This window comes from Nesoenas mayeri (genome assembly GCF_963082525.1).
Source record: "Nesoenas mayeri genome assembly, chromosome: 3".
NCBI lineage: Eukaryota > Metazoa > Chordata > Aves > Columbiformes > Columbidae > Nesoenas > Nesoenas mayeri.
This window is the reverse complement of record NC_137544.1, coordinates 111,501,430-111,527,087: the sequence shown is the minus strand read 5'-3', so window position 1 is coordinate 111,527,087 and position 25,658 is coordinate 111,501,430. Positions and strand designations below refer to the sequence as shown.

Below are 25,658 nucleotides of genomic sequence, written 5' to 3'. Positions count from 1 at the left end.
GACCAGGCTGTAAGGAAGGACTATGAGGGCACAGCAGTAACCAGCTGGATAGGAAACATCTGTGGGTGAGAAGAACCGATGGTGGCATGTAAGGAAAGAAAAAGATCGCAAAGGCAATGCAGGAATGTGGAAAGATGCTTTGTAAGGGCAAACTTACCCTATTGAACATTAATTGCTTTCAATTGATACAAAATGCACTTTAAGTGATGAAAGGAGTGGCTGAGAAGTAATGCTGTTTTCAACAGATATCAGAGCATGCAGTCTAGGTTAATTACCTTCTCTTAAAAAAAAAAGGAAAAAGAAAAAAATTCTAAAAAGGTAAGCGTCTCTCTGAGACAGAATCTTATCTCCAAACTCCTGTTGTCTATTTCAATGAGGAGCAAAAAAGGGAATGAAATAGAGGGTGGGGGGACTCCAGCAGGAGCCACAGTGATATTTTTTTTTCTTAGCATCAGACATCAGCTCTTTGCTTTGCTTCCCATAGCCCTTCCTCATGGTTACCTTCAGCAGCCAGGAACTGCCCACAGATCCCTCTAGGGCTCTGAGCTTCCCAAGCAGCATCCACCACTGCTGCTCCTGCTGATGGAGTTCATTTAAATAGGCAAGGAGAAAGTATTTCTGTTTGCAGAAGGAAGCGTATAGTGTAAACTACCTTTGTGAGGTTTTAAAAACAAAACCACCCTGGTATTCATGCCACTCTGTAATTGAGGGATGCCAGTCGGATGAAGATCTTGCCAAAGAGTGCAAGGAATATCCTGGGAATGAAAAACCCGCTGTCTCTACAAGGTCTCATTTCCCCTCTGAAAAGACACACAAAGCACAGTGTGTCTGTTTTCCAAAGCTTTACATTTCCCCTCTACTAATAGTAAGGGGTGGGAAGGAAAGTGTCAGCCCATCAGTTGGGGTTTTCAGATGCCGATGTGGTCACATTGGCTTTTAAGGCCTTTGGGCACCTGAACCACAGAATGTGCTGGTGGTTATCAGCAAGTTTGTGCAGCAAAACACTGGAGCGGGTGAGTGACGGGCCACAAATGCCTATCAGGGAGAGCCTGCCCTTATATCTGCTCCAGTGGCTTTATTAGCCACACCTTTCTTGTAAATTGTAAAGTGTCAGTCAGGGTGCTCAGGAGATGGCTAGAACAAGACATGCTCTAATACCCCAGCTGCTTTTATGTCCTAGTGCCTTGAGGTACATTTAGAAAATGCATCCAGGTTTTATCTCAAATTGTAGGATTTGGCCAAGAGACATTGAACAGAGCACCATATAAGTGTCATTAAGAGAACTTAGCAACAGGATGTCAGTACGCATATTGTGTGCATGTATGTATGTGCATGTGTGTGCAAACACACAAGTTGCATGTTTACACATCATAATAAAGTTGTGTCATTTGTAGTTCTAAAATAGCATGTTTTCTATACATTGCACCACTGTTGCTAATTTTCTATGTAGATATGCACACACAACACAGACCCCATAAAAATTTGGCCCTCATTTTATGAAAACTTATCCAAGAAACTCCCAACATAGTATTCCAATTCTTAAAGCACAAAAAGGTATTACAGAAAGTCAGTATTTTTAAAGGGACTGAAAAAATATAAGCATTTTCAATGTTGGCACATGGAAAGCTAGCATCTGTTAAACCCTTCAGGTATTACGCTCATTGATATCGGAGTAAATTTAGTCTATAAAACCTTGCAGCATCAGTAGCATTTTTTTTTCCTTGTAACCCACTGACTATGAGCACATCGACATTTGTAAATATCTGAAGGGTGGATGTCAAGAGGGTGGGAGCAGACTCTTCAGTGATGCCCAGCAATAGAATGAGGGGCAATGGGCACAGACTGAAGTATAGGAGACATTCAAATCCCACCTGGACACCTTCCTGTGTAGCCTCATCTGGGTGTTCCTGCTCCGGCAGAAGGATTGGACTAGATGATCTTTTGAGGTACCTTCCAATCCCTGACATTCTGTGATTCTGTGATTAGTCTGGCAGAGGCCAGAAAGCAATACTGTTTTGTACTTTGGGCTTTATTTACAGATGGTATTCCCGTTTCTCCATTACTTGGATTAGGCAACTAACTGGTCCGAAGTTTTTCTTCATTAAAAGAAAAAGTAAAAAAACTCCTTTTAATAAGTGTGTGCTTCACACTTTCAAACTTCAATAGCATAGAATTTTTCACATGATCAGAAAGCTGATTTAATTTGCTGCTAGGTTAAATGTTAAAGGTTTCAGTCTTATGACCATGAATTCTCAAATTAAATTCAGTGCATTGCTTAAATTTCTAGCTGCAGTGCATTTAGCCTAATTGCTTTGGTAACTTGGATGCTTAGTAACTACTACTCTTCTGAATTTTTGTCTTTCAAGGCGAGCAGTGAAATAAGCCTGAGGGGCACAGGTGGGCTTGCCTGCTCTTTGGGATTCACCTGTGGGGTCTTTGGAGCTCTCTTCCAGTCTGACCGCATCCTCAGACCACGTCTGATGAGGCTGTTCAGCTGACAAGGGAGAGCATTTAAACACCTGTAGGTTTTAGCTATTTAAGCCCAAATCAGTTTTGAAGCAACAAGAAAGGCTGAGCAAAATGGTTCAGATTTCAGTCAGTTGTCAACTAAATGTGTGCACTGGGCCTTTAAGTATGTGGGCAGACACATCTTGATTGCTTAGCTTTTGTTTTCGCCCTTGGAAAGTCAGCTGGATAATACCCTGTAGCCAAAGTCTATTCTGTGATGCTATAAGTGGGCTGGGCTGGGGGGTGGGAGAGAGAATTAACAAAAAACAGAGTTATGTATTTCTCAATTTTTGTGAGCCAAGCTATTTGCAGTCATTTTCCAAAAATGGAAATATAAATAGAAATAAAAAAATATAAATAATTGTAAATATAAAAATCATAGGGACTTACAGCACTCACACTGATGCGATCTTTAAAGTGGGCTCTTCTCCTTGGGGAAGAGTCACAATGCAAACACAGGAGTGATGGAAGCGATAGAGGAAACTTCCACCAACTGCACCCAGCGGGGACAAGCCCCAAGTGTCTAGTTTTTTCCTGTGTCTACAGCATTTTTAAGGCTTCGAGTTCTCACGCAACAAATATGTTGTTAAATGGCTGATGCCTCTTTGCACACATTGCTGTGATGGCCTGTGGCAACCTGAATTAATTGTTTCGGTAGTTGATGGTGGTTACTAGCTGTAATTATTATAATTTGCATTTATAAAACCATCTTTCATCTAAGGATCTCAAAATGTTTTTGCCACATTTAATTAAGCTTCACAACATCCTGTGAGGTAAGTGTCAAGAGTGTTGTTATAGCCATTTTTACACAGGTTTCTCCAAGAAAAGAAGGTAGTCTCTAACATGACTGGTATTGGTTCACATCATACTTGCACAGGACAGAGCAACTAGCACAGCTGCAGGAATTAGGGGTGCTGATCTAGGTCACTTTTCATCTCCCACGTAGTTCTTGCTGCTGCCATGCTGTGTGGACACATGCACTAAGTCACCACAAACACAGTCAGTGCAACCTCAGCCCAGGTTTCCAGTCTGAGATGGCCCTTTCTTTCCCAAGAGCACTCCAGCAGCAGAAAAGTCTTGGGAACAAAAACAGATAAGCACTCTACATATGGTACAAGATGACATCACCGATCCTGCAAATACCTATTCTTTCTATGATTTTCTGCTGTAACATTTAATCCTCTCTTTGCAATCTGCACATAGCAAGACATTTCTACTGCAGCCAAAGCCAAGAATCTAGCCACAGGCAACGTAACGTTACCCTTTATTGGTCATTCACTTGTTCTAGAAGAGGCTGCACGCACTTCATCTCCCACCCTTACCAGCCTTAGACCCAACCTTATGGGCAATCAACACTTCTGAGATCTACCAAACATCAGGTTACCACTTGACTGTGGTGTTTAAAAGTGAGGACCAACTCAAGCAAGGTAGACTTGGAACAACAGGAGGAGGCAATTTTCAAAAGCTCATTTCTTTTTCAAACATATGTTTCAAACTATGTTGTTTAAATTGTACCCGTCTCTGTAAGCTGTGTTGATCACCATATTAGCCCTGAGGAAGATAGGTCTAAGTAAGTGCTTGCAAATTGAGTAAGAAGTTCTGGGCCATACCTTCACGAGTTCTTTACCATCCCCATCAATTTATAAGGGCTTGTTTACATGTGGCAATAACCAGATTAGCTATTTTGAAAGAACTCTGCCTGTGGATGCACTTATTCCAAAATAAAAGCTATTTTGCTTTTCTAAATTAAGGGGACTTACAGGTAGAGAATGATTACTCTGAATAACATGAGAAAGAAAGTAATTTAATTCCTAAGTAGAACGTTCAGCAGAGATATTCTGAAATGAGCTGCCTGGCTAATTTTTTATGTTGATGCTTCTTAAGGCACTGACATAGTCGCACAGTCATCAACAACCCATTTTGTTTTCGGTACATCCTTTTCCCAGAGAGGGTGTGCCAATGCAAGGTGAGAGTCAGGTTGTCCTTGTAAAAGGTCTTGCGTACTTCTCTGTCTTTACCTGGCATTATTTCTAGTTAACCTAGCAGCATGAAATCATTTCTGAAAACATTCCTGCTTTTTCCAACACCGAAAAGCACTGCTAGAGCAGAAACAGAAGAGACTTCAATGTGTCCTACTCCACTCGTAGGAGATGCCAGTAGCAGCAGAGGCTTTGTGCTGCCTTCTTTGGAGGAGCACCCCAGTGAAGCCCAGGGAAAGTTGGTCCTGCTCCCCAACCTAAGCATGTCTGGAGCGTCCATCAGGGACAGTATTGCTCATCCCTATTTCTTTTCAGTTCCCATGAGTCGATGTACAGGACATATTCTGGTTCACGTTTCTCCTGTGGGGGAAGGAACACCTGGCAGCCAGAGGAGAAGGTCTGGCACAAGAACACACATCATTTCATTTTACCTGGTGCTATCTACTTCACTATCAGCATACACAGAGGACAGTCACTGGGCTAAACCTCCATTTTTACTGAGGCTTTCTTCTGCTTTTCCTCTCCTCCAAACTTTTTCATGTCTAATGCTTCACAGAAAAGACCTGGGGCTTGGGAGAATAGTGTGTCGTGGGAATCACAGCACCAGGCCCACAGAGGGTTTTTTTCTTGTGGCTACTAGAAAACCTTCAATAACTTCAAATCAGTACTTTTGTGGTCTGTTTCTTTCTTTTGGAAGGAGGGAGGTAAAAATCCTGCTCTTGTTATCTCATATTCCAGAAATCGAGACTCAATGGGTACTATATTATCCTTTTGGATCTAAATCACTCCCAAAGATTTGAGATGATCTCTGCCTGTCCAGGCACCAGAGTCAATGCCCCAGGGAATTTCTTCATGTCTAAGGGATATGCAGGATGTGTACTCACATGGCCTTGCTGCCTCTCAGCTCCAGCTGTACACACAGTTTTACTTTAGGAACCTGTACCTCCAGTACTGCAATATTTTTTTAGTCTCTGTCATCAAGAGTTTAAATACAGTTCAGATCCATGTTAGTGGCCCAGCTCCAAACGAGGAGAATTGCTGCAATTCGTTATCTTGACAAATTAACTGGTCTGAGGCAATTCCTTTTGGAGAGAGATACAATCAGCTAACTCTTGAACTCTAGCCTTGCTCCAGTGCTACGGTGTAGTTATGTACCTGCTCAAAAAGTGTCGATACTAAGACTAAGACTTTCCCACCTGTAAACTTAATTCTTGCACTGAGAGCCTTAGTGTCATGCAGCTGTGCCTTGCCATCACTCATGCCACTCTCATACCCCACTATAGCACAGGATAACAATGCAGACCTCATTTATAAAGGACTCTGACCTCTACTGATTAAAGAAAAGGCTGTCTGAAGACCAAGGTGGTCTTGTATAGCCCCTAGGGGAGGGTCAGTGCTGGAAACACAGGGTCCTTTTTCAAAACAGCCAGAAAGGCCTAGCACAGAGAGTGTGCCAGGGACTTATCACCAGTTGTTCCATCTGTTTTGTATGGTACCTCCCTCCTGATATGGACAGGAGCTGTTTCTCCAGGGAACACAGAGTGACCTTCAGCCTTGCCCTGGTTTCCCTCACCTTCTGGCCTGGAGGTGCAGTTCCTTTCTGCCTCTTTCTACCAAGCAACAAAAATACATCCACAGCTACACATGATTCTTCCAACCCAGTGTGGGCATATGCATTTCTCATCCATTTCCCTACAGAAAGCAAGTCCTTCTCCCCCTCAGCCATAGCTCACCTGTGGGCATCATCTTCCCTTGCACGAGAACTCGCAGGTGCTAAAAGATATCCCTTAAACATTCGTCTGAACCATTCCTTTTGGAAACTCTGTTTGGGATAAAGCTGTCCTGCAGAAAGGCTTGTGTTTGCCTAGAGCCTCTTTGTGTGGACTTGGTGGCTGGGAGTTTCCATGAGCTTCTCTTTGAACTCCAAGCCTTCAGCATCCAAAACATTTAACCTTCAATTTCTTTTCTGCTGTATCAGTTTGGCCAGCTTCCAGCTGGCAGCGTTTATTTGCAGGCTTCCATTTTGCGTCTTGTGTTTGCAGATGTATTTCTCTTTCAATTAACCCCCTGGAATGGTTTTCTTCTCCCCTGAGACTACTTGCCTCAATCTGACCAGCACATCTCGCTGCTCGGGATGCCTGGAGGGCAGAGGCCGGGAGCAGAGACGCTGGGTCCTTGGCCTGGAAGAGCCAGGCAGAGGGTGTGCCCCGTACACAGGCGTCACGAAGAGCAGCTGAAGGAACACGCAAGTTCGGCAGCGCCTGCTTTGCCCGTTGTGGGTTAGGGCTTGCAATGCCGGAGGCATGTTTGCCTCTGCCGAGTCTCTAGAGCATCACTTACGAATAATCAGGTCTTCCCTGAATGCTTTCACCAAGATGCTCTGGAGCACACACCCACATTTTCGCCTGCTGCAGCCTTCACCGCAAACAATGTCTCTACTCACCAGCAGCTTTTGCCCATCTTTCCTTTAGAACAGGTAAGTCTAGATAGTCACTTAAAATGAAAAAAAAAAAAAAAAAGACATGGTCTGAAGTACCACTTACCAAACAAAGCAAGTGCCCAGTCACCAGGAATGTCCTCCCTCCTGTGCCTGCTGTAATTATTGAACAACAGCAGCCGTAGGTTGCTCATCTCGTGTCTTGGCACTCCAGCTTGTTCACATGCATTAGCAGCCGAGAGGAGAATCACTCGCCTGCTGCCAAGCTTACAAGGCAAACTTCACACTGTTTGGGCAACCCGATAAAATCTAGAGGTGCAAGATCTCTATTGCTGGGACACTAATCAAGCCTTCGAAGTAAAAGAGCCTGGAATTGAAGCAAATCCTTGGTTATTTAGTCTCTTTCAGCTGGTGATCCATCACAGTTTGGTACTACCACATCTGGATCACCCTGTAAGACACACCTTTTTTTTTTTTTAATTAAATAATATTGACACTGCCAGGATAGTTCCTTAGGCACCTGATTACTTAGGCTCCAGGGAGATATAAAATGAACTATTCAGCCTATGTAGTGGTTAACTTTATTTTGTGTATGATTCTAGCAGAGCAAATGAGTAGTAGAGATTGAAATCTCAGCCAGAGTTAGTAAAGACTTGGCATTTCCATACGCAGAAAGTTTTAAAGCCAGGTTTCACTGCAAGCTGCAGAGGACTGCTAAGTGAAATATAACTGTTTGCGCTGAAAAAAGAGAAAGAAAAAAAAAAGGAGCTGTTTATAAATGTTAAATACTTCTTTAGTTTTATCACATCAGTTTTATTTTTAATTCTTAAATTTCCTGACACACCCACTGAAACAGTTTTGCTGCTGCTATTAATACGCCTAATATCCAAGTAGTGAAATAATGACATGTTGTGCTACCGTTAAGGTTTGCTTCTACTTAGTAGTGATTGAAGTGCCTTATCTTCTCAGGTATCAAATTGTTAAATTACAACACAAATGGGAGATGGTTTGATTTAATGTACCTTTTCCAGCTCTCTCAGCAGTAACAGCTGTTCTCAATGAGTTTTAAAAGCACTATAAAAATAATATTTTGGTAATTTATAGTTGTCAAATGAAAACGTCAGCACTAGGAATTAACAAAACAACACAAATATAATCTAAAAATAAGAAGCCATGGAAAACTAGACCAAAAAATGCAGAGAAGTTTAGAGTTACATTTTTACACACACAGAGACAAAGCTGTGTGCTTTCCCTGCAGGAATTTGTTGAAACTAAACAACTTTATTAGCATCTGTTTATTTAGAAAGACATTTTCAGGGAAACAATTGTAGACAGAAAAAAAAGAGCTGACCACACTCAAGGCAGCAATGGAAGTTCACACTGATTGTGATACCAAAAGAATTTTACCCAGTGGCTTTAGAAATATCTTCATGTAATTTGAGAAAACCTGGAGTAGACTAAAGGTGGAGCAACTTGCTAATGCGTGAGATGATGATCAGTCTCACGCCTCCTGCAGCAGTTATTTGCCTTAAAAGAAGTAAACATACCAACCAACCTCATAAAAACATGAGAGCTTGATTTCAACAGATCAAAATTAAAAAATTAATATAAAAATAAACATTTTTTTAAAAAGTTAATACATACTAAAATGAGATATTAACAAATTAACATGGAAATAGCTATTCAGGTTAAAAAAAGAAGTTTAAATGCCTAAAAAAAAAGAAGCGTGATTGTTTGGGTTATTACTAAACTGTTTTACAGTGCCTGCTTTGCTTAACCATTTGCATTTCTTCAGACCTTTGATTTGTTTCTTTCAGAAAAAAATCTACTATTTGCTTCTTTTTTCAATAAAAAGAAGAGCAGTGTGTCTGAAGTCTCAGTGGTTCACTGGGAGTTCATTGGGATACATTTGCAACTCCTGAAGCAAAAAACTGATATTTTATCTTTAGAAGGAGTTACATTTTTTGAACTTATTGAATTTTTCAAAGATCAGCATGAAGAGTTCTGATTAAATGCTTGCTTCAGCATTTTAAAGGCTTCTTGTGTCCCTGTTGCCTAAGGAGGTCGTACATTACGATTGCTCTGTAAACATCAGATTGTACAGAATTGGCTCTGCATACCATGCCAGGCACACAAAGAAGAAGTCAAATGACTTATCTCTTCCTTATCAACTAGTTTATTTTTCATGCCCAAAAAAGTCTGTATTTTTACAAGAGCAGCTGCTACTTTGTAAATAATTTAATGGCTTCAGTTAAAAAGATCTGTCAATTTTGCAAACAATGTTAAAGGAAGATTTTCATTTTACCATTGAATTGCATGTTTTAAAATACGTTTTTTATACCTGAAAGTCTAGTGGAGGATACTGGAGAATGGCAAGAGCTTCTGATTTGCAGACACAGATCTGAAAGAGAGACACATTTATATAATGACACATATATAAGCAGGAAAGGTGTGAGATCTCATCGCCTGTGTACCGTGTTCAGAGGGCATCCTGCTCATTAAACCATAGGAGAACTTGTAGTAGACTTGTAAAGAAACATATTTGGGTATTTCAGACAGGCACTATCAGCAAATTTTGGAAATGCAGAATGTTCATTCTGCGATTGTGTGTGTACAACATTGTCCTAATATTGATCATGACAAATGGGATTGTAGATTAAGATTTTTAACATAGTTCATATTATTGCATCTGATAAATGACTTCAGTGATGAAACAACGTTAGCCGCAATACCAACTCTCGAGTTTTTAAAATTCAAAACCCCAGATCCTAACATGGTAATCAAATACTCAGTTAGAATTAAAACCAGAAAGTTTATTGTGCAATAAGACAAAGTAAAATCCCAGATTACCTGAATATGAAATTGTAGGTGCAACTTGTGATACCTCCAACGCTAGCACAAAGTCAAGTCTTCATTATGCACCAAAGCCAAGCCAGAGCCCTCATCTAGATGTAAGGACCACCACCCTGTCCCACCTCTATGGCGCTATTGCCAAAATCCTTCTCTTTTTAATTAAATGTGGGATATGTTGCCTCTGGTTTGGGAAGGGCTGTGTTGTTTAAACAGTATTCTTTGCACATTTGTTTTTCCTGCTATAGCTCTTCTCACAGGGAACACAGTCCAATGTCCCACAACAAAAACGTTTATTTCTTTACTCTAGAGCTCATATCTGATGTTTTTGTGGCTTTGAACCACTTCTGGCATCTGATCCTATCTAATGTTCTACTGCAACAGTGCAGCTGTATACCCAGACCAGAATAGGTTAGATCTGCCTATCTTTAGGTCAGCTTCAGATACTTAATTTAGATATGAAAGAGCAAAAAAATCTATTTGCATTCCCATGGGTAAGAACCCCTCTCACACCCCAGTTTTGGCCACATGTATGCTTGCATATGACAGACTGCTCTGTTTTCCATGAGGTTCCTATGGATCCAGTGGCATTATTTAACAAGGTATAGCTGTGCTGCATCAATAGTGCAAAATATCAAAGTTAGTGGCCATGGTTATAATTGCTCATAGTGTTCACTAGAAATATGGCACACGAGGACTGGATACATCCAAATTGTAGCACACTCACATTATAAAATCGCTCAGTCCTACCCAGAGCACATGCATGGGTTACACTGCAGTGACTGACATCAGCAGGCTGTGATTTATTCAGATCTGGTTCTCAGCAGGTACAAGAAAATGCAGATTATGAGTATGATGGAAACAGATCAAGACAAAGCTGCTCAATCCAATTTTGTTTCCTTTCTCAATGTGCACTCCTCTCTCAGCATCTCTCAGGGTTTTACATGCTGAAATGCCACTGCTCCTTGGAGCTAGGTCAGCCTCAGGAGTGATGTCTGAGGAGAAGCCATGGACATCATATATTGGTGAAAGTTTGTAACTCTAGGGTTGTAAGTTAAGTAGGCCTTAGACATTACTGAGTAGGTGTAAAGAGAAAAAAAGTAATTACATCAGCTTGACTCACAGCATATGTCTTAGCTTTGACATTTAGAAAACTAAAAGGTTTAACATTTCCCTCCTTAAAGGTAAGACCAAGTGAAGATGGAGGCTCTTCAGGACCAAAGACTCGGTTCACAGGTGGAAGCTTGACAGTGAGAGCTGTCAGTTTGTCCCATGAATGCTGCAGTGGATTTTGCCTAGATGACAAATTCCTCAATGGGAATTTTATTTAAGCCCTTTCCCAGAGTTCTTCATGCACATCAAAAGCAGTTTCTCCTGTATCTTTTTAAGTTTTCCATATTGGTCCCCTCCTTCTCTTGGTTGCTCACTCTACAACAGGCTTCAAGAAGAGATCTCCAGAGAAACCGACTTACCTTGCCCTTGAGTTGAGTTTCCTAGACACAGAGCATTGCTTGTACACCTTTTTGCTCCCCTCCTTTTTTTCTTCTTTGGATTTTTTCTTCAAGGTAGAGAAATTGCAGCAGGGCCAGTTTAGCTCCTTTATTTATTGTAAAGTGTTGTGCATGCTTGGAGGTGTCTTGCCCTTGACCAACTTGGCTGTTTTCCCACACATGTTTCTCCACATGTGGGAAATGGCAGCATAGGCAGAGAATATCAGTTACCTGAGAAAGCCAAATTGGTTGCCACACTTCACCCTTTCTCACACCACAGATGCTAATAATATTTAGGTAGCCCAAAGAGTAGAAATGGTCAGTAGCAATAGTACGGCATTAGCTTTTTAGGACTCAGAGGTTCAGAAATGCTCACAAGTAGGTTTGCGCTCCTAAGTCAGTGAGCATTCTGAGTCTCCAGCCAAAATGTAAACTAGCAGTATGGTAACGTTCGTGAGAGCATTATATCCTTCACACTGCCCATGGCAACACCATGGGTATCATGCAGATTAGCTTATACAGGAGCTGGGAAGGCAGAGAACAAGGGGAAAAAAATAGGATTTAAAAAAGAACAACATGCAAGAGGGTCTTACAATTTTGAGAAAAAAACTTTTAAAGCCTTTCTCTGTAACAGGATTTTTTTTCTTAATGCAAATTCTGCTAGCCTGGGAGTTGATTAATTTTTTTATATATTTTCTTTAAGTCTCACACATAGAATATGCAATTCTTCTTCTATATTTTTAAGTGGTTGAAGTATTTTCAAAAAATTTCCTTCCCCAAATTGTTCAGACTGGAACTTGGGAATTGGAGGCCCCTTCTTCACCTACTTAAAGACTTCAGGTCTCGATTGTGAACCAAAATATTTTGAAACAAAGCTAGTAAAGTCTTTATTTTTAAAAGAAGGAGCTACACATAGCCTTGTGGGGGAACAGTCCAAATGAGAAGACTTTAATCCACATGGCAACAGTGAAATACTCACACACAGCAGCCTTTAGCAGCCAGCTAGACCTTCTGTAGCTGGCAGTTTAGAGAAGGCTAACTAAAACCAACACACACTCACTCACTCCCTTCCAAAAACTCTTGGGTGTGTTATTGTTGCCAGTCATTAGCTACTTGGCCGCCTTTTCAAGGGAAAAAGTCAAGAGTGAAAGTTGTCTAAGCGTATAGTTCTCCATTGGATTTGAGCCCTTACAAGATGGAACACCTATGTCTTTATTGACAACTAAGGTAAATAGTTGGCAACTTGATTGGTACTTTTAAATTAAGTAAGCTTGATATCATATCTTGATTCATTTTAACAGAACTTCTTGGGCAGCCAGACAAAGACGACACATCCCGTGAAGGTTTCATTGACCGATCTTCCGAGCACGGCAGAGAGCGTGACCTGCCTGCTCCAGGTCCAGCTGGCAGACCACCGGCGCAGAGCTGCTCCCGCAGGTGAGCAGGGCAGGAAAGGGCACACACACAACTTGTGTGGCTATCACAAATGTTCCTTAAAGCCAAGGAAAATCCTATATTTCCATAACGGAATATGGAAGGGAGGGCGCAACAATTACCTAAAATACTTTTGAAATGTATGTTTGATATTCTGAACTTTCCTGACAACCTCAGTTGTCACCTACATCATGACTGTAAACACAATAAAACATTAAGACACTAAACACATACAAATAATAACTCAGAAACCAGAAGGACATGGCACAGACACAAAGCAATGTGCAGAAACAGACAGTTTGTGAGCATTTAACATGCACTACCACAACCATTTTCAATTTACACCATTTGGGTGAATGAAGTCTTCCTTGATGAATATGCAGAAGAGAGAAATACAACAACAGAAATGCAGCAAATTAATGGTTACAAGTGATAAACAGAACTTTTTAAAACCTAACGTGATCTTTGCAGATTTCTGTAAATTCATCACTAGCCTGGGATCAAAATCCCTGGGATGATCTTTCAAGAGTGCCTTTCTTCCAAAGTTGATTAAAACTTAAAATTTACCTAGCAGGAGAGAAACAACAGGACTGACAACTGCGTTTTTTTCGATGCTTTTTTTGCTAGTGAACCAGCTCACCACTTTGCAACAGATAGGAAATTAGAATGAAGCAGCTCTTCTGAAAGATTAAAAAAGCTTTTATTTCTCTTATTTTTCTTCATGCATTCTTGATAGAAAAGAAACAATTATTTGTTCTCATGAGTATGTAGATGTGCTTTTTTTTTTCTATGCCTACTCCATGTAGGAACATATTTAGTAAATCTAGTGTGAGTACAATATTGAACTTCCACATTGACAAATGATCCTGACCATTTGTATATAACTGTGCTGAACACTCTTTGTGTGGGAAAGAAACGCGTTTCTTTCTCCTTCTGGAAATCTGTATGTTACCTAGTTTTCTGTCTTTACTCATATGAAGAGATTGAACTTTTGCAGTATTAGATCTAATATCCATTATACCAGCTGCACACTGCCAGTGAAATACATAGCCTCCTACAACTTCTAGGATACAGAACACTGTCAAAAGCTTTCTAGAGGTACCTAATGGATTTAGAGATGAGGCTTGCTTTTAAAAATGTAGTACGCAATACTTCTGTCCTAACTTCCAGGATGGAGATAGCACCATATTGGTATGGGCAAGTAATTAAGACAGTAAGATCGTGCTGGTGACTGCGTTGACTACAGAGGACTTTCCAAGTGCTCCAGTAAAAGGAGCTCCTTTAACAGAGCACTAGAGAAGAGACTAATCCCAATATGCCTCTAATCCCAAGGTGTAAACACACTGTCCTTCCTTCAGCTCACCTTTTCCCTCTTGGAGGTTGCTATGACTCACATATCTCTGGCAGTCAGGTGTCTGAGGAGAGAGATACAGAGTTCAACTTTACTCCTACTCCCAGGCTCACCGGCTTGACCATTTTTGCCTGTGTCTGCCCAGGTGGGTCACCAGAAGTTGCTGAACCTCACAAGCAACTGCCAGAGCTGCATAAACCGCTGGGATTTCCCAGGGCTTTTGTTTGCCTCTTGCTGTGCTGGTGAGTGTAAAACAAGCTCCCCACCCACACGACCAGCTCCTCCACCTGCCGACACCCGGCGCTTGCAGCTGACCTCCCCCAGGAGCACCCAGAGCTTTTGGCTGTGTTTTGCAGAGCTGTGAAAGAAAACTTCTCCATGGCTCCATGGCCACAGCCAACGTGAATGTGAGTTTTAAAGGCACTGCGTGTGACAATGCCAAGCAGCTGGGAGGGCCACATGATGAGGGATACGAATCTCCAACAACCTCTTCTCTGTGCTTAAAAAAACCCCACAGACAGTTACAAGTGTGTAACTGTGGGCTATGTTTTGCCTCCAGTTTCACAGTGTTTGTTTTCTATAATATATCTGCTGCCAAGTCTGCATCAGACTTCTTAACATGAAGAAATTTGCATAAAGAAAGGAAGGATTTGGGTGTTAGGAGCCTACATAAATAGGGACATTCTCAGTTTACAGTCATTGCAATGTTTCATCTCACTGATCAAGATTGCAGGATTGCGCTGTAATTATTGGGATGAAATTTACCAAAAATGCTTTAATTTTCAGTCAGCCCTGAATTGGTCAGACAGTTGGACTAGATGACCATTGTAGGTACTTTCCAGCTGAAACAGTCCTATTCTATTCTATTCTATTCTATTCTATTCTATTCTATTCTATTCTATTCTATTCTATTCTATTCTACTCTACTCTACTCTACTCTACTCTACTCTACTCTACTCTATTCTATTCTATTCTATTCTATTCTATTCTTCTGTTCTGTTCTATACTAGAGATTTGTCTGCCTAATCTGAGACATCAGCAGAGGACATAGTTTATAATGGGTAGATTTATGCAGCACTTGAGGAATTTTCTTTTAACCTATCCAACATGGGAACCTAAAATCAAATTGTATTTGCTTTCTGCTGCCTCAGTGAATTCACTCAAAAAATGGCAACAACACCTTACTAAAATGCACTGAAGTTTATTAAATTGCAGTTGTATAGTGCTTGCAGCTGAGTATCTTAGTAAGTGGACAGCAAAATTATTATTCTAACCAGTTTCCCACATCACAAATTCATATCTGACATTTCCACTGTCCATGTCTTCCCAGCCTCCAACCACTACCTGCTGTTTAAAAATCAATAATCAGGACACATTCTCTCTCCTGTAAAGACCCTTCATTGTTCATTAGCTTGGTCACTTTTTGTTTCGTTATTGGCTTTCTCCCTTCTGCATGCTGTTTAATGCTAGTCTTCAGTGTTTATGTATTCTGATCAACAGTGAGATAAATGTACATCCTGAATCATTTCCTACTTACTTCTTTCCCGTCAAGAAAAACTAAAGAAGAAAATTCCATTTTTGTAATAGATTTACTACTGCCATAACCCCATGCACAATACAGCCTCCTCTCTTGGCCAATTCACTTCAGCCATGCTTTGTAGAATGTCCTGAGTTGGAAGGGACCCACCAAGGATCATCGAGTCCAACTCCTGTCCCTACATATGACAGCCCCACAGTTCACACCATGAAATCCATGAGATATTGCCTCTGAAGACTTGATTTGTAGTTTAGGGGGGCAAGGTTAGCCTATAGCTTTTGTTGGCTTCATACCATGACTTCCTACAGCAAACGTCCTTGCTGGTGATGTGACAGCTCAGATCTGGACTCTTTCTTCTTTCCCAGCGTCTTTTTTCAATCTGCCTTGGCTTTATGTCTTTGTATCAGGTAGTCACACCAAAACCATGAAATCAATTGACCTGTGTTTCTAACACTACCACCTCTGTCAGACCCAGATACTGTCCCAAATCTGTATCTCACCCCAGTTTTTGGAAGCTCTTCTCCTGCACATGCTCAGACTTCTTTCTTTCCTGTATTTAAACTTTGACAGAACCTTTGTTTTGGGACAGCTGAGGAATATCTCATGAACTACACCTAGACCCTGTGAAGACTAGCAGAGGGCATTTCTGTTTAACTTAATAAACCTTGTTACTGATGCCCTTCAAGGAGCCTAACATCTTCAGATGTGTAACAGAAGCCCAGTTTTCAGGCTGCATGATTAACAAATCACTTTGTTTAATTTTTCAAATCATATAATCTCCTTTGCCTAACAAGGAAAGCCGTAGGCTGAGATAGAGATGGGTACAGAAAAGACGGAAACCAAAATGATAATTTATAAAATAGTCCCAAGGGTTTATTTCTTTGAGAATTTATGCTAAGCAAAGTCTGTCTTCCTTTCTTGCCTTAACAGTCAGAAAACAGAGAACTTAGTTTGAGACTAAAGAATGTTTTACAGAGAGAGGAAATTGGCTTAACTGCATGACATTTTAGTAGCAGTAGTGTTGCTATCAGTGGAGAACTGGAATCAACTTTCCAAACCCTGTGAACACACAGAGTACGTTATGGGCAGTAAAGATTTCATGACAAAGCTCCAGATAGAGCCATTTTATTTGATGCATGTTTTCTTTCACCGTAACATTAACAGGACAGTTAAATACCACCAACAATGCACAGTCCAGTGAATAATTTTACAAGACAGGGCTCTCATCTCTGGCTTACATTTGTGTTTGACCATTTTCATTCTCTCCTTCCAAGTGTTGGATGTGTTATGCCTAGCCGTTCTTGTCCTGTCATTATTCTTGTTATCTGTGTTTGTAAACATGTTGACCAGTGTAACCATTTTGCTGCTCATAAATGAGGAAAATATTTTCAGGAGGTATGGACACTGTTGTTCAGAGGACTGAGGTAGCATACTGATCCTCTCGGCAACATGGTAGAGGAACTGACTGACCCCATGTGGGACAGCTGATTTCTGGATAAGCCAAGTAGTGAGTGCCTGTGACCGTGCCAGGGCCTGGCACACGGGAGCCAGCACGGAGCTGCAGCTGCGCTCACTGCTCTGCCATCGGCACTGAGAACTGCGGTGTGGGATTCCTCCCCATCACTCTGTCATTCTGTTTCCTTACCATAATGCATTTTGGGTTTAAATATCTTGCATTTGCTGGTAGTGTCAGGATGTGTGTTGAGCTAGGTTAGGTTTGTTTTTTGGCTTATTATCCATCTACTTTGTCCCCATCCCCCAAATCAGAACTACTCCTATTTTAATTAGGATATCTCTTATTTTAATACAAGTTGTAAGGATAGAAGGCAAAAGTATACATCACCACAGTGATATTTATCATAAAACTTTTCTGTTGCTTATGCACTTAAAATTACACAGATTTCTACTGCTCTGCGAGGTTCTTATTCAAGCTCAGAAGCATGTTTGTATATTTTGAATCAATAGCATCGCTGATCAAACCTCAGGAAGCATTAAGAGAAAACTGCATGACAGTCTTCCATATCTGTATATGTTAGTTATTAAATCATCATTAGGAGTGAGAGAATTAGAGTTATCCCACTGCATGCCCTTCTGTGTGTCATATTAAAAAACTACAACAAAACAAAAAGAAGCAAACAAACAAACAAGGCACCAAAACATTAAACAGATTTCTTGCTCTTTACTCCATTGTTTCACGCAATTAAACCAATTAAACATTCACCACTGTAATGGCACTCCTCTTTGTTCTTTCACTGTCAATCAATTTTTCAAAAGTCCTCTTTAACCAGGAAGCCAACCTGGACTTAAAATAGAAGGAATATAGGCTGAGAAATACAGTCTGCTACAAGTCCACGTGTAATCCCACAAGCTGCTCTATCTGTCCTAGCAATTTTCGGTTCCAAAGTAACTCTATTAAGAGGTGTGCTGCGGGGATGTGGCGATGTAGTGTAGGAAATTCGCTGTGGAGGTGGGATCCAGCAGCTCAGCAGTGCTAATCCTGCCCAGTTTCTGCAGCTTCCCTTCTCATTATTTGCTGTTGCTCAGCCCTGGTGAAGGCAACAGGAGCTTCACATGCATCGGAAACGTGACGGGAGGCAAATACACGTGGCTTTGCATGAAGTTGCCTTCTCAATTTCTACATCTGTAAAACTGAGATAATACATTACCAATTTCAAAGGGGTGTTGGGCAAATTAATTAGTCAACATGTGTTGAAAATACAAAATTAACTCTTATTACCCCATAAGTACTCGAGATGTATCAAGGTGCACTCTACGGCCTCTTGATTACAAATAAAGATCCTCTTAATTAAATTAGATTGCTAACATATTACTGCATTAGCTCACTTGAAGAAAGAAAAGTTTGAAAAAGCAATTTGGCTTCGTCACATGAGCAGCATGTATACTTAATGGAAATTTTTCCAGCATTCACGAAACAAAGAAAAATCAATAAAACGTCTGCCAACTGTTCCACTGAAAACGTTTTATAATCTATAGCGCTGAGAATCCCGAGCCAAGATAAACCAGCATTGCTGACAGAAAATACTGACAATTATTTTACATTGATTCAACTTGGCCCAGCCCAAACTGACCTTGTTTATTCATCTCAGTCTCTTAATTTATATTAACTTGGCATCAAAATGGGACATGTGGCATGGGGTCTGAAGACCCATTTCTGTATCTTATACTCAGATAAATGTAGCACATTGAGTACTTCCAGTGCCTTGAGCTCTTAGGTAGATTTATATGCATTAGACAGAACTGGTTAAGTTCCTTTTATCCCCGCTGGGCTTTTCATGTCTGTTGACTGTAAAACTAGAAGCTCAGTAGAGGTAACATCTTCTTCTAAGCTTTTGGATATACATGAAATCCTCCCAGTACTGGTCAGTTTTAAAGACACGTCCAAAGAGGATGGAGGGTTTTAAGCTCTTTTAAAACATAAAAATAGAAGGGTTATGGCAATTTGGCAGCCAAAAAAGCAATTTGCAGGTCTCGGCGGAATCCGAGGCTGTGTGTAAGAAAGCTGATCAAAACACTACGAAGGGAGATAATGGGGTCGAAGAGCAGAAGAATCCCTCCATTTTTGCAACCAGCATAATCTGGTCTGCAATGAAGTTTCTTAGTTTCTTTTGCTGAACCAATAAAGCTTAGCATGATGGGAGAGTTGCATTACTGCAGCTTAAAAATGTCTCAGGAAAGCTGATGAGGAGAGTTGCTTTTAGTTGCTTTACAGATGCCCAGCTGCTTGCATAGCTATCACCCGGCCGGCAGCATGAAGGCAAAGGCACAGGCAAAATCTGGGCTTTTACTTTAATTATTTATGTTTCCATCAGTAATAAAGTGGTTTTTTATGCCTGGAATATATTATTTGTAATATCAAAGCTGAGCGAGATTTTGCACTCTGGCAATTAACAAATTGGGTGCCACACAAAAGCATTCATATTTTCATTCTCACAACTACACTGTTATCATATCTGAAGGACACTCTCGAGTAAAACACTACTTCAGCCAAACATGACTATGTACACAGAGGGAGAAAAGTCATTTGAATGTGGAGAAATCCTCCAAAGGGGTTCCCAGTTGACCTGGCTTGAGACGTTTAGTTTATTTGCTCTGTTCAACTCATTCTTGCCAAAGGAAATGCTCCCTCGGACTTGGCAGTTTGCGGATGACGGGAGAAGCAGCGAGTCGGCAAGCCAAGATAACACAAGATAACCTCCAAATTTCCAGTTCAACTGCCTTGTGAATGGATTGCCTTTCCACTTGCCTATATAAGCAGAGATTAATGATGACTGAAGAAACCAAGACTAGCAAAACAAAAAAAAAAAAAAAAAAAAAAAAAAAAAATCCATCTGCATTTTCCATAACAAATAGCTTACGTTTTCCTCCCTGCAGCACTTTTGCAACTTGGATTTGGATTTCAGTGATGGAAGTGGTGTGGGGACAGGGTTTAACTGCGAAAATCTCAGAAAATCAGTGCTACCTTTCGGGTCAGGTATCCTTCTCTCCCAGTACCCAACTGACCACCTCTATGCCAGGCTGCCACAGTGCCAGGCGCCTGCTACATGTGTCCCACATACCCAACCTGTCCTGCTTAACAAAACTTTGATTGTTGGAAAAAACACCAACTTTACTACGGCATCTTTGAATGATGGGATGGTGCTGAAGCGACTGCATGGGCACATGAGTGATCCTGGTGACACCCATACATACTGGCTTCTGATAAAAAACGAGCTGCAGTTTGTAGCCAGGGAATTACACAGGCTGCTGTGTGCTTGTAAAGACAGAAAACAAACAAAACTGCTTTACTCTGCTGTGCAGCATCTCCCGAGCTCTTCAGTCCTTGCTCACTCCCCTCCTGTCACTTCTGTTCTATTTTCAAAGACCCACCAGCCGCAGACAGGCAGAGGACACTGAGCGTAAGCCTGGAGTGAATGGCCGCACTACCTCCTCAGTGGAGAAACCCTTTTCTGGCAGCCAGGAAGGTAAGCAAACGAGTTGCTTTCAAATACATACAAGAGGCTGGAGCTAGAAATCATGGTGACTGATATCTTGAAAAAGAACTTGGATCCAGGAAGAGAAATATGGCAGTGGCATTGCAGCATGAGCTTGGTTTGTGTATACCTAGCAGGGAGAGGCAGGAGGACTCTGCTACTGGCTCTCACGACATAGAATAAATCAACTAATCACTATGCATCTCCTTATCTTGCAGGCCTATTCACAGTTTAACAAAACCGGGCAAAGTGTTTATTAGTTTTCATCATTGTTACTGTGTTATTTGGTGTGCAGTGACCAGGTCCTCCAGCATCAGAGCTTCACAAGTTACGTGGCTTGTGAAGCAGCGTTTTGCACTATCTCTGCAGGGGGTTCTGGAGCAAACAGACACAGCCAGCTTGCTTTGGCAGCGTTTGGTATCTATCATAGCATATTCAACAGTATAATAGAGGAGCAGTCCAGCACAAGAAAGTAATAGTGAAAGAGTCATCCTGTAAAGTCAGCCAGGCAGGGATATGTAAGAGTATTTGCACAAAGGGTGAGATGAGGATTTTTATCTTCTGCCTTTGTCTGGGTGTCCCATCTCTCTACTGACAGGTGTGTAGGAACAGAGCCACTCTCCAGGCGCACTGACGTGGAAAGTCAAGGTGTAACTGTGGTTCCACTGAAATAGATAGTTTCAAACAAGCCAGCTACAGCTGCGTTCCCACCTTACAGTGCGGCTGAACCAGCAGCTTTCCACCATCAAAACAGGAAGGTCCTGCTTCCCCCTCATGAGCTGCTTCCACCCACACTCACAGGATCACACAGGGGGCTGCCAGCTTATTAACCCAACCAAAAAAGTTATTTGTTTGCTTTCCTGTGGGCTTTCATCTATCCCCTGAGCCCAAGTGCCTTGCCTGGGGATCAGAGGACACCACAGACAGCACCAAGTGAGGGGCAGAAGCACATTGCCTGCAGCAGGACTTCTTTTTGATGTTGGCAGCTGTTAATTTGGCTCAAGCTGTAACATGAAGATCCATCCTCCAGCACCTCCAGCAGCAACCTGACAGCATATGGGCTGCAAAACCTTCCTGAGACACAGGACAAGCACTGAGGGAGGCAGCCTGAACCCACAGCTGCCCTGGCACGGGTAGAGAGCTGTCTTGTAGTTCCAGCTCTGTTGCAGTGCCTGCGTCCCACTCCTGCAACAGCTCCCCATCGAACTGAGACGGTGAGGGAACCTCGATCCATCGCTGGCCTCATGTCTCCATACTGCCCTATCTGCAAAAATCACAGTTGCTTTGGTGTAGCATTTGATGGAATATACATCTCCTACGTGTATGAACTTGTGTAAGCAATATTTTAGATATTGTAATTCATCCATTGAAGAACAGGATATAAAGTAGCTGTGTCCTATAAAAAAAGTGAAAGAGTTACCTAATACCGTACCCTTGTTTGTTTGGGTTTTTCAGTGAGTTCAATGGAATGTAAATAACGCGGTGATCTTCTTTCCCCCCCCCCCCCCCCCTTTTTTTTTAAGGAAATTTGAGACCAGTTCCTACAGAGCAGGTAACACATTTATGAAATATGTTTTTATTTCTACTTATTATTATTTACTCTATTTTGCAGCTTCCTGAAACTCCCATAGCCTGTCCCTGCAAGCTGTCTGCCTGCAGGGCTCTTACTGAAATTGGTAGAAATCCTCCTATACCACACTGCTAGAGCAGGGCTTCGTCTGAAGCTTTGAATTGAGTACAGTGCATAAAATCGAAAATTATTATTATCCGATGCCTGTTGGATGTCACCTAAGAACTTATTGTCCTCCATCCATGTTTATCTTACATGAACTAGCCGGTGCTCCTATCAGTGCTTCATGAGCAAGACCACAGTAGAGGGGAGTGAAATGCTACCCTATGGTTTCATGATCACTTTAAGCTGATTTAATGGCAAGATGCTGCCAAAAAAGGTGAACTGGCCTTCCCCCCGCACCCCGTTCAGCCTCCAGTCCCATGTCTGCACTCTTCCAGATGGCGAGAAGCTCACTGGGGCAGGAGAGGAGGAGAAGAGCTCCATGTGGGCAGGGAGACCCTACCCCATCCCCCAAATCCTTCAGCTACCCCCATCTCCAGTGGGAATATTCCCTCCCGGCCTGGTTTGGTGCCCCAGGTGGTTGGGTGGCAGTGGGGTTACGTATAGAGCACATACATAGGGTGATCCTGTCTTCAGAGCTGATGAGTCAGCAGCGTGCAGCACCTATGCACTCCTTGCGTTCTACTTGAAAGGAAAAAATAACATAAAAGAAAAGCTGTCTCACGGCAGCATGGGTGAAGGCACAGGAGTGCCTTTATTTTAACCTCCTCCCAATTATGGTTCTTGTTGAAACTTTTATTTTTGAGGCCAAAGTGTTCAAAGCTTGGCCTCAGTACAAACAGATCATTGAAAAAAAAAAAAAAGGAAACACTTCAACCTCCCAGCAGAGAGAGCAGGATGGCAATTATTTATTTCTTTCATTGCAAAACTGTCCCGTGCCAAGTAAAATCGTGCTCTAAGAGCTGTTCTACCAGTCCCAAAGCACTGCAGAACAACATGTGCTGGCCCCACCTCTGCAGCCTCCCGTGGGCCCCTGCGCATTTCCACTGGGTAGAGGATGGGGAAAGGCTGGGGAGCAGGTGACAGAGTTCACCGCTCCAGGGTCATGCTGGTGAGAAATCCCTGTACTCAAGGGATGTCGCCGGTGGCCTTTTGATGGCTTTGGTAGCCTCAGGATACAGAGTGAAGTCAAATATAGCAGCAGTGACCGTCTGGAGGCATTGGTGGGATTCCTGGGTTTGCAGCTGGGTTATCCACAGCTCCTTCCCTGAGCAGTGTGTAAGATGCTCCTTGCCCTCACGTAAGCAGTTGAATTAATAAACTGAGAAGTTTATCTGGAAGCTCTGGACTATCACAATAAAATCCACGAGTGCAAATGTAAAGGCTATATAATAAGAGTGATATAAAGAAGAAAGCTTTGCCATCACATCATTAAGGACTTACACAAGGGAGCAGTTAAAGTATCCTTTGGTTCAAAAAAAGTTACTGCAGCTGAGCAATCATGATTGCTAAAAGCTGGTGGGTCTCAGTGTGACCTCTGCGACCCCGGTGGAGGTGCTCTGGTTTCACCACACGTCACAGACATGCTTGTGCACAGGAAAACAGGGCATCTTCAGCCCTGCAGAGCTGCTCTGCCTTTCACAGGACTGAGGAAAGGGAGACAGCATCTGTGACAGGTGCTTGGGCTGCAGAGGGAAACGACTCCCTGAGTAAGGGGGACCCTATTTGTGCACACCAGGTTTTTCAGAGTAGAAAAGCCATCCATGCAACGTAGAATCATAGAATGTCCTGAGTTGGAAGAAGCCCACAAGGATCATCGAGTCCTCACACCATGTGTCTGAGGGCATTGTCTAGTCTCTTCTTGAATACTGCCAACACTAACTTTGCACTTTTGGGAGCACATTTCCAACACTGTTCTGTCCTGACTTTTAATGGCGTGTGGAAATTCAGAAATCTTGCATCAACACAGGAACCAGCACCCAGCAAATCAGAACAGTTGCTTTGTGGCTGGACTGACCTCTAGCTTTAGTTCAACCTATCCCAAATCCAACCCAAACCCAACAGCAGCAGCAGCTCTACACTCAGACACCGTCACCAGCCCTGCTGCATCAGTGCCAGCATTTGACAGACAGCCCACCCCCGAGATCTTACTTTCACCGTCCTGCTCCCCACAGGCTGGCATCCTTCCATCTCCACTTCCCGCACATTGCTTCAGAGGGAGCCCTCACAATGCTGGGCTCAGTGCCATGCAAGGGGAGCACACCCAAAACCCAGCCCTTCTTGCACAGTCAATTCTGCGGGAAGATCTCTGCAGCTGTGTGATGGGTGATTTGCTTTGTCCCCTTTTGCCAGTTCATTGACAAAGAGCTGGAGCCAGGACTGACCTATTTCCAGTGCAAATGGCCACAGAAGCCTTGGAAGGGACATATCCGACATGGACTCTGTCTTTTGTAGGTATATCATAAAGCACTCATCCTCACTTGCTGCCACTCTCAGCTATGAGGAAGCTTCCCCTCCCTGAAACTGGAAAGATCATGCAACAAAATGTTCCCAGTCACCTGCCAGAGCATCTGACTGTCACACAGCCAGACAACGCTCAAGCAGTTGAACAAGATTTGTTTCTAGAGGAAAGCCTTAGTTCTACAGCATACAAGAGATATCTCAGAAGCAAGACCATGCTATTGTGGGGGCCACCCGCCTTTGCCCCAGCAGTGCCAGTGGCTTTGCCCTACCACAGGGCATGTGTGTCCCCACTGCAGCCCCTTGGTGCATGGGTGATGATGGATGAGGGCTGCTTTGGGACCAGCAGTGGCCAGAAGATCCCATCACTGGGGGCAAAGATGGGGATGACCTAGGTAGTTGACAGAGGAGTGAGGATAAGCTGCAATTTTTCTTGCCCTATGCATGGCTCGGATGGGTACGGCTCTTCAAGCAACAGAGGAGAAGTAAATGAAAAGTGAGCATCCCATATGCAGTGTTTGGTGGGATCAGGGTTTGATGTTCATATTCAGTCCTGATCTCCAGGAAAGGCTGGAGATGGGATGGGGGTGGCCTTGAGAGCCACACTGTTTGAGACTCAGCTTACTCTTGCTGCTTTGAGCAGGGGTTGGGCCAGATGATCTCCAGGTAGTCCCTCATGGCCTGTGTTATTCTGTGATTTGATAATCTTGAGAAAACTATATAGGTCAGTTCAAAGAGTTTCCATTTAGTAGCACCCAGTAAGAGTCCTCCAAACACCTTGGTTGTCAACCTCGGAAAAAATTAAACGCTTTGGAAAATGTGCAACTCAGCTGCTCTGTCGTTTCTGGACTGGAGATGGGTCTTATTTATAGTAATTTGAGATGCTGAAGTCAATGGTGCCTTATGGCTATCAAATGGTTGGTTTAATATATCATCACTCAACTAAATACCTATCAGCCAGAAAGGTTTTGTATGATGCTATCCAAGGGAAACAAGGTGTTTCCAGTGAAAGGGAGCAGTACCTACGGGTCCTAAAAACGGGCATGTC

At 42.4% G+C, this 25,658-nt stretch overlaps 1 protein-coding gene across 1 annotated transcript in view; it reads left to right on the top strand.

Moving 5' to 3' along the window:
- WDPCP (WD repeat containing planar cell polarity effector) overlaps positions 1 to 21,655 on the top strand; it is a gene marked incomplete at both ends in the record, with an annotated part of 97,948 nt that extends 76,293 nt beyond the window's left edge. Inside the window, 5 exon segments of the mRNA XM_080341501.1 lie at positions 12,566 to 12,701; positions 20,468 to 20,568; positions 21,489 to 21,511; positions 21,515 to 21,589; positions 21,593 to 21,655. Of these exon segments, the coding sequence (XP_080197627.1) occupies positions 12,566 to 12,701; positions 20,468 to 20,568; positions 21,489 to 21,511; positions 21,515 to 21,589; positions 21,593 to 21,655 (398 nt within the window).
- Between the last annotated feature and the right edge of the window lie 4,003 nt (positions 21,656 to 25,658).